The 13266-nt window shown below is 63.6% G+C and overlaps 2 protein-coding genes across 2 annotated transcripts; one reads left to right on the top strand and one right to left on the bottom strand.

Annotated features, from left to right (window-relative positions):
- The first annotated feature begins 1405 nt into the window (after positions 1-1405).
- On the top strand, positions 1406-8871 carry CS (citrate synthase). Its single transcript, XM_090050468.1, has 11 exons — positions 1406-1557; positions 5850-5897; positions 6126-6233; positions 6359-6424; positions 6516-6647; positions 6755-6943; positions 7157-7356; positions 7638-7767; positions 7875-7976; positions 8069-8278; positions 8410-8871. The coding sequence occupies exons 1-11, from the start codon at positions 1516-1518 to the stop codon at positions 8578-8580; spliced, it is 1398 nt and encodes a 465-aa protein (XP_089906594.1). The 5' UTR covers positions 1406-1515; the 3' UTR covers positions 8581-8871.
- Positions 8870-12743, bottom strand: COQ10A (coenzyme Q10A). The gene is made up of 5 exons (XM_090050469.1): positions 12235-12743; positions 11673-11846; positions 11367-11559; positions 11178-11279; positions 8870-11000 (listed from the first exon to the last, which is right to left on the bottom strand). Exons 1-5 carry the CDS (start codon positions 12279-12281, stop codon positions 10833-10835), a joined length of 684 nt encoding a protein of 227 aa, XP_089906595.1. The 5' UTR covers positions 12282-12743; the 3' UTR covers positions 8870-10832.
- Between the last annotated feature and the right edge of the window lie 523 nt (positions 12744-13266).

Below are 13266 nucleotides of genomic sequence, written 5' to 3'. Positions count from 1 at the left end.
GGCAATTCTGCCTCATCTTTGTACCTTGATTGATTTATTTTTTTTCCCCCCCCTGTAATCAACCTTCCAGCATCTATCCCAGTGCTGAGCTTGCAGGGAAGGGGTGGTGACTGGTTTAATCTGCAGACAACCCAGTTCATAGGTGCACCCTAGGGCTGTCCTATCCATGCTGTTGTTTCCGGCCCGAGTTGCTGGCCGTGGCCGTGGAACAGGCGAGCCCTTGGTCCCAGGGCTGTTATTAAAGACGAAGTTTGTGAAATGTAGTCCCCCGGCTGCTGGGACGTGATTAGCAGGTCACCTTGCTCAGCATTACCTGAAGGTTACCTGGAGCCTGAATCAAGGCTATTATGTAGCATCATTGCTTGTCCCATTTCTCCAGCCCAGGCCTGATTTCATGCAGCCGATTCTCTGACTCTCAGAGTTTTGAGAGGCGCTGGGTGGTGGAGAGCAGCAGAGGGATTAGCCTGAAGGACGGTGAAGGTGTGAAGCATCTGACTGGCTTTTTGGGGATAGGGTGGGCAAGGCTTTGCAGATTGATGCTGCCAACCCTGGCACAGGGAGCTCCCTGCTGTCTTGCTCTAACTCTGTGCCTGCTGCCTCCGTTTTGCTGGGGTCCCTGAAGGTGATGCCAAGCTGCCTCCTGGCACCACCTAGATGGCCCACCATGACTCCCCACAGCTCCAAGGAGATGCCACAGAGACCTCCCTGGCGCGTGCTGCCCCAATGCCATGGGGCTTCGCGGTGACTGCTGTGGAGGCACACGTGCCCCGGGATGTGTCATGACGTGGCGGCCAGGTGTTGAGGGAATGCCATGGCGCTTTACCAGGCTGCAGGGTGGCTCCAAGGTGATGCCATGGTGTTGTGTTAGGCCACAGGGGCTCTGAGGTGATGCCACAACACTGCCCAGGCCCTGCCGGGGGGGCTCTGAGGTGATGTCACGACATTCCCCACCCAGGCCATGAGGGCTGAGGTAATGCCATGACACTCCCCAGGCCCAGGAGGGAGGGCTCTGCAGTGATGCCATGACACTCCCCAGGCCACGGGGGCTCTGAGGTCACACCATGACACCTCCCCAGGCCCTGGTGGGAGGCTCTGAGGTGACCAAGCCCTGCTGGAGAGGTGGTGACACTCAAGGCCCTGAGGTGACACCACTGATGCTTCACCAGGCCACGGATGGGGAGGGCTGTGGGGGACGTCACGACACTCCCCCCATCCCTGGCGGCCCCGCCCCGCACGTGCCCAGGCGCCCTCGGGCCGGGCCGCGTCGCACTCAGGCGCCCGCCACGGCCACCTAAGCCCCGCCGTCGCCTCATTTACCTATTCCCGCCTCCCGACGCCAAGCTCGGCCAATGGTGCGGCGCCGAGCCCGGGTGGGGGCGGGGCTAGGGTAATTTCCGCCGCGCTCGCTCCGCCCCTGCCGCCGCGAGGACCCCCGGGCGCGGCTCCCTGTTTTGCCGCCTCCGCTCCTCGTCCCTGCCGCCGGCCCAGGCGGCCCAGCGCTCCGCTCCGCTCGCCATGACCCTGTTGACCGCGGCCGCGCGGCTTCTGGGCGCCAAGGTCAGGCCTCGCGGGACGGCTTAAAGGGGCCGCACCCCCTTTTGGGGGATAATTAAAGGGCTCTTTGTGGGGCCTGCAGGCACCTGTTGCCCTTGTTCGTGTCCCGCCGGTTTGGAGAGGGTGACATGGGGGGGGTCTATCAGCCCTGCCCCCCTTCGCATGGCAGGGCCTCCCCCCAGTGGGGGGTCTGACCTGCCCCTCAGGCCCTGGTGCCCCTGGGGGTTGGGGTTGCATTGAGGAGGGGGTTGGGGTAGCAGGGCCCAGGCCCCAAGGGCGGGGGACTTGTCCCCTGCCTGCAGCCAGCGGAAGGAGCTGCATAGCCTCCCGTCCCCCACTCCCCACGGCGTCCAGCAGGACGGTGGGTGCCAGCAGCGTAGAGGGCAAAGAGGTCGAATGTCAAGGGCCCACAGGACCTGTGGCATCTGCCCAACGGCCCTGCCCTTGGCCAGCCACGGGGGCCCTGGGGCTGCACGGACCTGATGGCAGGCAGCTGCGCAGAGCAGATGAGCGGCTCAGTGGGGACCTGGCAAGGTCACCAGGTGGCTTCCCCTCGCAGGATGCATGGGCCAGGCAGGGGGTAGCAGTGCCCAGGGAGATGGGCCCTGGTGGGCCAGGAGGAGAGCAACGGCGGGGGAAAGACCGGGAGTCAGTTGGACTTGGAATTTCGTCACGCGCTGCCACTTCTCGTGGCGGTCACGTATTTTTGGCCTCTGCCGGCCAACCTGGCCATGCCGTGTTGTGTGTCTCGCTTGGATTCCCGTGCAGGGCAGGGAGCCCAGTGGCCCCAGCCTGGCAGGGAGGCTAAAATTAGAACAGACTTCAGCTCCCACCTGAAACAAAAGCCAGATGGGCTCATGCCGGTAACTGGAGCTGGGGCCTTCCCCACTGCCCGCTTCCCTCTTTGTTTCGGCCTCTCTCCTCTCCCCTCTTGCCCTAGGCTGGGCCCTGGGGTTCCTGGGCCCTCAATTCTGTGGGGGAGGAGCTGGAGCGCTGCACCTTTCTGCCAGGGGACCTCCAGCCTGGTCCCTGTGCTGGGTGCAGGCAGCCAGCCGGGATCCTGTACATAGACGGCTCCTACTGACAGCTCCCCAGGCCTTGGCTCTCGGAGGGGCCTGGGTTGCAGCCCAGGTTGGATCTCGGGTGCAAGTCATGTGGGGCAAGGAGGGGGAGGCCCTGGCTGAGACCCCCTCAGTGGGGTCCAGGGAAGGCCCGGCACCTTCCTGCTCCCCCACCCCTCCAGCCAGCTCCCACCTGCCAGGGAGGGGAAGTGGCTTCACTGGTTGGGTAACTGCTCCCAGCCTCACCTGGTCTTGTGCAAGCCCGAGGTGGTGAGCTGGGGCCCAGCCCTGAGCTGCCTCCCTGGGGCGGCTGCACCCTCCCTGGAGCTGGGGGTGCTGCCCTGCCAAGATCCTGGGGGTAGGGGGTATCGGCCTGGGTGGGGTCCCATCCTGCCATTGCTACCACCCCCCTCTGCCACTCTTCTGTCCGTCTGGTGCCTTCCCGCGGTGTTGGTGCTGTTGGGCCCTGTAGGCAGAGCTCTGCCCTCGGGGGCATTTAGCCTTTGTTTGTCTGGGGTCTGCAGGGCCGGGGATCTGGCAGATGGAAGGCATTGGCTCTGCCTCGGGCCTGAGCAGTGCTTGGTGTTTGGGGAGAGGATCCAGGTGTGCCCAGCTCTTGGGAGGAGCTGGCAGAGGTCAGAGCCGGGCTGTGGGATCTCCCCTGGTGCAATAATGCACAGGGGTGCCCCTGCCATGCTCCCAGCCTGCATTTGCCAGCCCTGACCCACCCTGGTACCATGGCAAGGGCCAGGCTCCACCAGGCCTGAAGGCTGCGCAGGGAGCCCAGGAGTTCAGGTCCCTGTGCTGCGGAGAGGCTGCACTGGGGAAAGTCTGCTGGGCGCCTTGAAAAGCTTCTGGCCCTGCCCCAGGTTGGGTGCTGGTTAGTGCTACCCAGCAGCCCCCACTGGCCCTGGCATCGTTCCTGGGGTGTTGCTGCCTGGAAGTGCCCGTGCCCAGCTGTCACCAGCTCCAGCACCAGGCATGGCTATGGTCTCCTGTGGGCTGATATCATTAAGCCTCTTTCCACCCCCCATGTGCCTTTGGACTGACCCCCCCTCCCCCAGCACCTGGTGCTGGCTCCACCGAGCCTCCCACCTGCTGGTCCTGCTGCTGCCCTCCCTCGGCACTTTCCTGGGGGGCCATGAGGTAGCGTGGTGCAGAACCAGGCACAGGCCTGGGTTTCTGGTCACCAAGTTCCTTATCAGCCTTGCTGTCTTACCCCTGCCACGTCACATGGGCAGATAGCCGGTCATGTGCCAGCTGGGCCAGGGCTCTGCTTTCCCCCATCGGTGTCTGGCCTGGGCAGGGTGCTCTGGGCTTCAGGATTTGCCCTCTTCCTCCCCTAGGAACAGGACTCCTGCTTGCTCCATGCTGCAGAGATCTTCTGGCTGGTGGCTTCCCGCAGCCATGAGTCCCTGCCCTGCCTGATTGCAGCAGGTGGGCCCAGCCCCCCACCAAAGAGCTCTGGGGCTGCCCCTCAAGGATGGCTGGGACTGAATCTTGCTGGGTTGAAGCCCAGGCTCCAGACCCTGGATTGTAGGACCTAGAGGGGCTGCACTGTCTCTGGGATGGGACCCACCATAGTTGGAGCCCTGTCAGACCATGTTCTACCCCTGCCTGGCCAAGCCCAGAACTGTCTCTGACCTGGCATTTGGGTCTGGGGGCTCTTCCTCCTCCTGCCCCCTGCCATGCTGTGCTGTTTCTGCTACTAGAGCCCTTGCTCAGTAACAGCTGTGTTATCCAGAGCTGCTTTGTGCCTCCCATCCCCTCACTGAACTTGAGGGGAGCAGGCCAGGCTCAGGAGTGGAGAGTAGGGAGGAGGCCAGAGCTGGGGGCTTTCTGGATATCTGGGCTTCTTGGTGTGTGCAGCACCATGCACTGGGTTCCCGGCTGGCTTGTGGGAAGGCTGCAGGTCTCAAGGCCTGGCTTGCTGGCAGCCCCACATTGTCCTGTCCTTGGCTCTGGTGGACCTGCGCTATCTGATCAGCTCAGTCTGCCCTGCGCCCGGCACTACAGGCTGAATGGAAAAACCAAGTCAAGCTGGGCACTTGTGGGGGCAGTGATCCCGGGCAGGGGGGCGCTGCCGAGCACAGGACCAGTGGGGCAACTGCCTTGGAAGGTGCCTTCGTTCCCAGCTGAGGCATTGTCCCCCAAGTGTGGGGGGCAAATCTGGCACATCCCCTCCCCCTTCCTGGTGCCCTTGGCCCTGCGGGACTCGCGCCTGTCTGCGGTATCTCTGCAGGGCCAGACTTTGCACTGGGACGGGGCGAGTGGCTGAGGCCTAGGCTGGGTGTGGGACACCAGTGGCATGCCTGCGGATCTCTGCAGCCCCTCCCCACCCCCACTAGGGGCAGGCTGCTCTGGCCCGCCGTGTACTCACTGGGCTGCTTGCCCGCTGAGCAAACAGCCCGGCAGCCTGTGGCCCTGTACAGAGCACAGAACCTGGATGCAGGCTCCCACGGGGCGTCCTGCCAATAACTGGGCTTGGGGGATGGTCGTAGGGCTGCCAGGCTGGAGAGGCTGTCCCTCCCCGACCCCCTGCTGCATCTAGAGCCACACAGCTCTGTGCCCAGGGCCTAGAGGCAGTGCAAGGATGGGCAGGCCCCTAGCACATGCAATCCTGGAGCTGTTGTGCCCTGGCCCCCTATTTGCTCCAAGGTGCCTGCGCTTCCTCTTGCCGTGGTTTCGCTCCTGTAGGCACAGCCGACCGGCAGGTGTTGGCATTGCTGACTCAGCAGTCCCTGTGCCAGCCAGGCAGAGCGTTTTCCAGGCCCACCCACACACACTAGTAATGACTCGTGGTTCTTCCAGGGGAAGCTGGAAGTGGTAGGCGGGAGCTGCTTCTACTGGGGGTAGGGGCACAGAGCAGGGGGTGAGAGCCTCTGCCCTCCATCTGAGCTGCCCAGCCTGGGGGCACCAATGCCAGGGGAACCACCTGCCCTCTGCCCACTCCCACTCTCATACCTGTTGGGCACTGATCTCGCTCAGCCAGTTCTGCTTCCTGTGGTGAGTGGGTGCAGAGTGGAGGCAAGTCCTTGCTCCTGGTGGGGGGGAGACAAAGAGCCCTTCAAAACCCCCAGGCATGTTGCTATTTCTGGGTGGCTGGTTGGGGGCACAGGGGGATGCCCTTGGGAGTGGGGGAGACTGCCTGTGAGCACAAGGCCTCTGGAGGTTCACATTGCTTCCCCCCGGGGAGCTGAGGCCTGAGGGATCTCCCTGCATCTCTCCCTGCAGAACGCGCCATGTATCCTCTTTGCTGCCCGGCATGCCAGCTCGGCCACGGTAAGTATAAGCCCCTTCTTTCCCCTTGGGCTGGTGAAGGGGTGGGGCAGGGATCTTCTCACAGTCCCTTGGTCTGGGGGGGGTCCAGATGGATGAGCTGGGGGGTGCTGGCTGCCTGGCCAGGGGCTGCTTCATCCTCCAGAGCCAGAGCCACTCCAGGGGCAGTGATGCCTCCAAGGAGGGGTCATGCAGCCTCCCCACAGCAGCTCTTGTTCCCCTTCTCACCAGAACCTGAAGGATGTCTTGGCCAACATGATCCCCAAGGAGCAGATGAGGATCAAGAGCTTCAGGCAGCAGTACGGCAACACGGTCATTGGCCAGATCACTGTGGACATGGTAAACAGCGCTGTGGCTGGCTCGGGCCCCACGTGGTGCTGCAGCCCCTGAGCCACCAGGGGATCAGGTGTGGAGGGCAGGTACCCAGCTCTGGGCTGTGCCAAGCACTGTTATCTCCTCCCCAGATCTACGGCGGGATGAGAGGTATGAAGGGGCTCATCTATGAGACATCCGTACTGGACCCTGACGAGGTAAGGCTCGGCTGCCCCCCACAACCTTGGGTGCCCCTTGCTATCCCCATCCCCACACTGAACCCGAGTCTCTACCCTCTCTCATTGCCAGGGCATCCGTTTCCGTGGATACAGCATACCCGAGTGCCAGAAGCTGCTACCCAAAGCCCCTGGTGGGGAGGAGCCCCTGCCTGAAGGGCTTTTCTGGCTGCTGGTGACAGGAGACATCCCCACTCAGGAGCAGGTAATGCAGGGCACGAGGGGTCTTGTGTAGTGGCACCAGGGCTGCGGGCACAAGTCCCTCCCACCATCCCTCTTTACTGACACCACAGGCCATGCCTCTGTTCCCAGGTGACCTGGCTGTCCCGAGAGTGGGCCAAGAGGGCCGCACTGCCTTCCCATGTGGTGACTATGCTGGACAACTTCCCCACCAACCTGCACCCCATGTCCCAGCTCAGTGCTGCCGTCACTGCCCTCAACAGTGAAAGCAACTTCGCCCGTGCCTACTCAGAGGGCATCAACCGGGCCAAGTACTGGGAGGTAGGGGCTGGGCTTCTCATCCCTGGCATAGGTAGCAAGGGGGCCAGTAGGTGTGTGGACCCCTGTGGGGTGGGGTTAGTTCTGGGTGGGGGGCGTGATCCCTGGGTCAGAGCCTGAGGTTGGCATCACAATCCCTGGTCTGGCAGGGGTCAAACTCTCAGGGAGGGCTTCAGGGGTCAGCCCTGCCCAGTCTCCTCTCCCCCTCCCCTGCAGTTCATCTATGAGGACGCCATGGATCTGATCGCCAAGCTGCCTTGCATCGCGGCCAAGATCTACCGCAACCTGTACCGTGAGGGCAGCAGTATTGGCGCCATCGACCCTGGCCTGGACTGGTCGCATAACTTCACCAACATGCTGGGCTACAGTGAGCCCCAGTTCATCGAGCTCATGCGGCTCTACCTCACTATCCACAGGTGAGGCAGCCCAGGAGCCTCCTGTGCTCCCATGGGCAGAGGTCTGTCCCCTGTGGGACATGGTCTCTGTCGGCATGATGGAAGGCTGGGCAGAATCTAGCCTTGCCTCTGGACTAATCTTGACTGCCAAGACACCATAGGGGCAGGTGCCACTCTAGCTAGTGCATTGCTGCTCTTCCAGGGCGCTTCACTGCCCCTTGCCATCTGAAGGTGCTATAGCATCTCCCCCTGGGCTGGGAGCTGCTCTCATCTGCCCCCACCCCTCTTCACCCCCACTGCAGTGACCATGAGGGGGGGAATGTCAGCGCTCACACCAGCCACCTCGTGGGCAGCGCCCTCTCTGACCCGTACCTCGCCTTCGCAGCCGCTATGAACGGGCTGGCTGGGCCGCTGCACGGCCTTGCCAACCAGGTGGGTGCCCCTCGCAAACCAGCACCTGGGGGGGCAGGAGGTGGCAGCATGTGGGTCTGTACACGGATGCATGTGCATTCCCGCACTCACCCAGCCGTGCCCTGCAGGAGGTGCTGCTGTGGCTGACCAACCTGCAGAAGGAGCTGGGCCAAGAGGTGTCGGATGAGAAGCTGCGGGACTTCATCTGGAACACATTGAACTCAGGCAGGGTGAGTAGCCCGGGCAGAGGGCTGCCTCCTTGAGCTGGGGCTGGGGCAGCCCCTCCTTCTGGCTCTGAGCCCCCGCTCCAATGTTACTGCAGGTGGTGCCAGGCTACGGGCATGCGGTACTGCGGAAGACGGACCCACGCTATACTTGCCAGCGGGAGTTTGCCCTCAAGCACCTGCCCGATGACCCCATGTTCAAGCTGGTGGCTCAGCTCTACAAGATTGTGCCCAATGTGCTGCTGGAGCAGGGCAAGGCCAAGAACCCCTGGCCCAACGTGGATGCCCACAGTGGAGTGCTGCTCCAGGTATGGCCCTCACTAGTGGGGGTGGTGGGTGGGTGGGGGGGTCTTGAGCTCACCCAGCCCTGGGGGCATCCAGCTCCTCTGAGCAGCCCCTCATTGCCCTGAGATGTGCCCCAACCCCCCTCTTCCCACAGTACTATGGCATGAAGGAGATGAACTACTACACAGTGCTGTTTGGTGTCTCCCGGGCCCTGGGCGTCCTGTCACAACTCGTCTGGAGCCGGGCTCTCGGCTTCCCCCTGGAGAGACCCAAGTCCATGAGCACGGATGGCCTCATGCAGCTCGTGGGCTTCAAGTCGGGTTAAAGGGATGGGGCCCTGTGGCACCCAAGGGAATGTGTAAAGAGACAGTGCACCTCTGCGACAGGGCCCAAGCAGGCTAGAATTAAACCGCTCTAAGGCACTGTGAAGTTTCAGGTTATTTATGGTGTAAATTAAGGTTAAAAGAGAAGCCAGACCCATACTCCCCCCACCTATCCCCCACCCCTAGCTCCTGCCTCTGGCAGAGCCCAGCAGCCCCCACCACCCCTGGCTGCTGCCTGGGTCAGTGGGGGCCAGAGCCCTGCCCAATTTCCTAGCTCAGCCTTATGCTGCCGCCCCCCCCCCCCCCCCCCCCAGCATCCCAGGCCAGGAAAGGAAGGTTCAGCCCTGTAGGAATCATGTTGTCTTGTCTGCTGTCTGGTTAGTGCCCTGGCCTCTCCCCAGACTCCAGCCCCAGGGGAAGGGAGGGGACAGGGGCACTAATTCTACACCCTGCCCCCAGCTGTGTGTGATCTGCCAGCTTGAGCCTTGGTCTGTAGCAGAATTGAGCCCTGCCCTCCCCTTCCCCCACGCTTGTATGGGGAGGGGGTAGGCACCTCTAGGGCTGGGAAGGGGGTGGAGGGCAGGGAGCCCCTGGCCCACCCTGTGTCCAGCTTGCTGCAGCACTCCATGTCCAGCCCAGGCACCCACACCTGTGCTGGGCGAGCCAGGCACACCCCCCACTTCATCCTGCTGGAGCTGAGGGGGTCTCTGCTCTGCCTGGGGGCTTGGCCTGGCTGGCAGGCGTAGGCTACTCACAGAACTGAGTTGCCTTGGCCCCCCAGCATGGCTTTGATACACTCCTCCCCGCGCCTGCTCCCCTGTGTGTACGCACCCACCCCCACCCCTGCCCGATCTGTTGCAGATTCAGGTGGTTCTGTACAAACAAGAAAATGCAAAATAAATGTTTTTTTATTAACAACCTCTGCTCATGGCTCCATGTGTTGTCCCTTGGGGGAGGGCTTGTGCCCTGCCCTTGGCAGCCCCAGGCCCAGGGTGCTGAACTCCAAGGAGGGGAGCCATGCAGGGCTGCTCTTATCCATCCTGCTTGCCGGGGAGCAGCGGACCTGCCTGGGGCAGCCCTTCCCTACAGCCAGGCATCAGAGGGAGGAGAGGGGCTTCTAGGAGACCCCAGCACTGGCCCCTATCCTCATCCCAAGTCCAGGCTTACCTGGAGGGGGGATGCTGCCTCCCCTCCCCTGGACCCAGGTGCCCTAAACCCCCTTCACCCTTGAGTGGGCTGGAGTGAGCCCAGCTCCTCCACTCTCCCAGCAAGAGGCTCCCAGCTGTGCCCTGCTAACTTAAAGGGCCCCCATCCCAGCATGCTTTGCTGGACCTGCCCCTTTAAATCCAGCAGAGTCCCTCAGGTATAGCCCATAGAACTTAGCACCACTGGTGGGTGGGGGATGTGTCTTAGGGTACACCATTCCCCCCCACACTGGGGGCAGCTGGGGTTCCCTTAGAGCAGCAGGGGGGTGCTTAAACTGGAGTGGGGGATCTGTGCCCTGGTCTGGGAGGAAGGGTCGGGGATGGGTCCCAGCAGCTGCAACAGCACTGGCAGCCCTCTCAAAGGACCATGAAGCTCTGGTCCCTTCTCCCCCCGGCACCTATAGGGCTATCCCCTGTGGGGAGAAGCCAGGCACAGAGCCACTGTGTCCCTGGAGCTGCCCCTTTGGGTGCTAAGAGCAGAGGGCCCTGAGCTGGGCACCCCCTTCCCCCCCAGTTTAGCTGTCACTTGGACCCTGTTGCCTTTACTCTCCTGGTGCACCTCGCCTTTTCCCTTCTGCCCCCACTGGTGCAGCCCCAGAGCCAGACAGGACCTCTTCTCCCCAGATGCCATCCCCACTATCCACCCAGGGGCCCTAGGCTATCCTGGAGGGGGTGGTGCTGCAGGCATTCAGGCCTTGCCCTACTCTATGCAATCCCCAGCTCTTACTGCCTTCACTCACATGTGCCTGCTGGGCTTGGCACTTGCAGTAGTATACAGGAGCTCCAAATCAGTAAAGGGTGGAGATCCCCCTTTGCCCTATGGGTGGGGTGTAGAGAAGACCCCCTGATAAAATAAAGTAAATGTAGCTACAGGCTGGAGCCTGAGGCAGGGGGAAGAGCTGGGGCAGGGTGCCCAGGCCAGGATGGCTACTGGCTCTGGAGATAAATTAGAGAACGTTGGGACAGAGGCAGTCCAATAAATAGTTAAAAGGTCGGTGGGGGTTGGGGGGGGTCTGCAGCCCTCCCCTCGCGCCCACCTGGCAGCGTCCTCATGTCTGGTGGACTTCGTGGAACATGAGCTCACGGGGGATGCGGGTCTCGGGGCCAAAGGCAGCAGCTGCCCGGCGCTCAAAAGCAGCCACCATCTTCTTGACCACCTCATCGAAGAAGATGGCCGTCAGCTGGGAGTGCAGCAAGGAGCGGAACTCGAAGGAGATCTGTGGGGAGGGGGCACTGTGACCAGCTGGCAGTGGGGACCAAGACCCCCATCCCCAGGGCTCAGGATGCGACCCAGGAGTCCTGAGCTAGAACTCAGAAATGCCCACAGGCGCTTCACAGCCCCCCACAGCGTGGCCTGGCTCCGAGGCCCCGGGCACAGAGTGGGGCATCCTTACCGAAAAGTCCACAGTGCAGGTGCGGGGGTAGCCATGGATGCCGGGGCTGAAGCGCCAGCTAGTCTCCAGGTGGTTAAAGAGCTTCCCATCGGTGCAGACAGCCTGGGGGACACAGAGCCACGGACATGGGTCAGGGCAGGGCAGGACAGCCAGGCCCACCGTCTCCCTACCGCACCAGTGGGGCTTTACCTTAACGAGGTGGGGGCGCACAAGTGTGATGATAGAGGTGTAGTGCTCCAGCAGTGGCGGGAAGCCCACCTCCAGCTGCGCCCGCACGTGGCCCGCACGCCGCAACACCACCACCGACTTCTTGCACCAGGGCACGAAGCTCTTGTACTCTTCCACATTGGACACCACGTCATACATCTCCTCCATGGAATACCTGCACCGGGGGGGCATGGCAGAGCCCTCAAACGGAGCCCCCGCCTCTGGGGCCACAGGGCACACAGCCCAGTGTGGCCGCCTGCCCCCCGCACCCCCCCCCGTGGCGCTCACCCAATGATGCGCCGCTCCGAGTACTCTTTGTGTTTGTTGGTGAAGGGCCCGGCCAGGTTGATGAAGCTCCGGCTGGGCGGCGCGTGGGGTGCCCGGTCCAGGCCGCCGAGGGCCTGTGCCACACAGCTCAGCTGCACGTCGCAGAGGGAGACGCACCGGGGACCACGGGCAGGCCTGGGGGAGGGGCAGAGACGCACTGCCAATGCTTCCACATGAGGGCTGGGGGTCCACAGCACAGTCGGGGGTGCCTGGCTGGCCAGGGAGGTCCCCAGGCTCCCCAGCCTGTCCCAGCCCTGCCCAGTGCCAGGTGCTGACCCCCTAGCACATCCCTGGTTGCTTCCTTCCCCACCTGGCGGGGGGGAGGGGGAGGCAGGAAAGGGGATGTGGCGCCAGCCCCCACCCTCACCCAGGCAGGGAGATGTCATTGGAGGGGGCACGGGGGGGCTGTGGAGTGCGAGGGGCGGGGGGAGATGCAGGAGGGACAGGTGCCAGGGGTAGAGGGGTAGTTGCAGGGGGGCAGTTGTTGAAAGGGGGCAGTTGCAAGGGGCAGGGGGGTGCTCACCTCCCGCGCGGGGCTGCCGCGAGCCGCACGAGCCGCCGGGCCGCCATAGGGGGCGCTCGCGGGGGCGGGGGCGCCGTCTGTTCCCGGCACCGGCTCCGCCGCGCTGACCTCTCACCCGCGCAACGTTATGGCGTCACCATAGCGCCGCACCCCGCCCGCCGGTCGCGTCACAGGCGGGTGGGGGAAGGGGCACGGTGCATCGCGGGAGTTGGAGGCGCCCGGCCCGCCCCGCCGTGAGGGGTCTTGGGAGTTGTAGTCCGGCCTGGAGCGCGGCCAGGCGGGCTGGAGGTGAGCGCCGCACTGTCTGATGCGTCACTGCCATGCCCTGATGTGCTCTTGTGACGCCATCCCCGGGCGGCCACGTGCTGCGCCACGCGTGGCCTCGCACCAACACACCGCCACCACGCAACACACCACTGCCACGCCTTACCATGCCACTACCCGCCCCCATAGGTCTGAATGCCACAGCTGCTCCGCGCGGTCCCCGTGGTCTCCCCTTGGGGCTCAACAGGGCCGAAACCAGAGTAGAAGCAGCCCAGGCACGGGGCCATAGCCCGGCCCCCGCACCACCACCTTCCTGCTCGTGTTTCCTGCCGCCTGGCACTGCGCTGTGCGCCACCAGTTTATGGCGCAGGTCCCGGCCTCCCAGGGGCACCTTCATCGCGCTTCGTTGGAGCAGTGTGGGACTCAGGCCGCAGGGCCCTGAGGGGCGACTGCCGAGGGGGCCGGGGCAGTGCTGGTGGGGGAGGGAAACTGAGGCTGGAGCCGGAGGAAGGTTCCCCCCAGAGAGCAGCTTGGATGGGGGCTGGGTAGCCCTGGTGGGCACCTGCGTGGTCGCCGTGGGTAGGTCGGCTCCGCGCTGCCCGTGTCGTAGCTAATTGCGCGTTCCTGGCGAGTGCCCGCCCCGTTCCTTAATCGCGGTAGCGACGTGCAAGCCAGGTGTGAGTTACCCTCTCGCGTCACGGCTGTAGTAGTCAGCCACGTGTTAGTTATCCACGGTAGCCGTGTGCTACTTATCCGGGTATTAGCCAT

Source organism: Crocodylus siamensis, chromosome 6 (assembly GCF_052110815.1).
Source record: "Crocodylus siamensis isolate JL-2025a chromosome 6, ASM5211081v1, whole genome shotgun sequence".
Lineage (NCBI taxonomy): Eukaryota > Metazoa > Chordata > Crocodylia > Crocodylidae > Crocodylus > Crocodylus siamensis.
The sequence above is the reverse complement of the archived record's forward strand: the minus strand, read 5'-3'. Positions and strand labels throughout refer to the sequence as shown.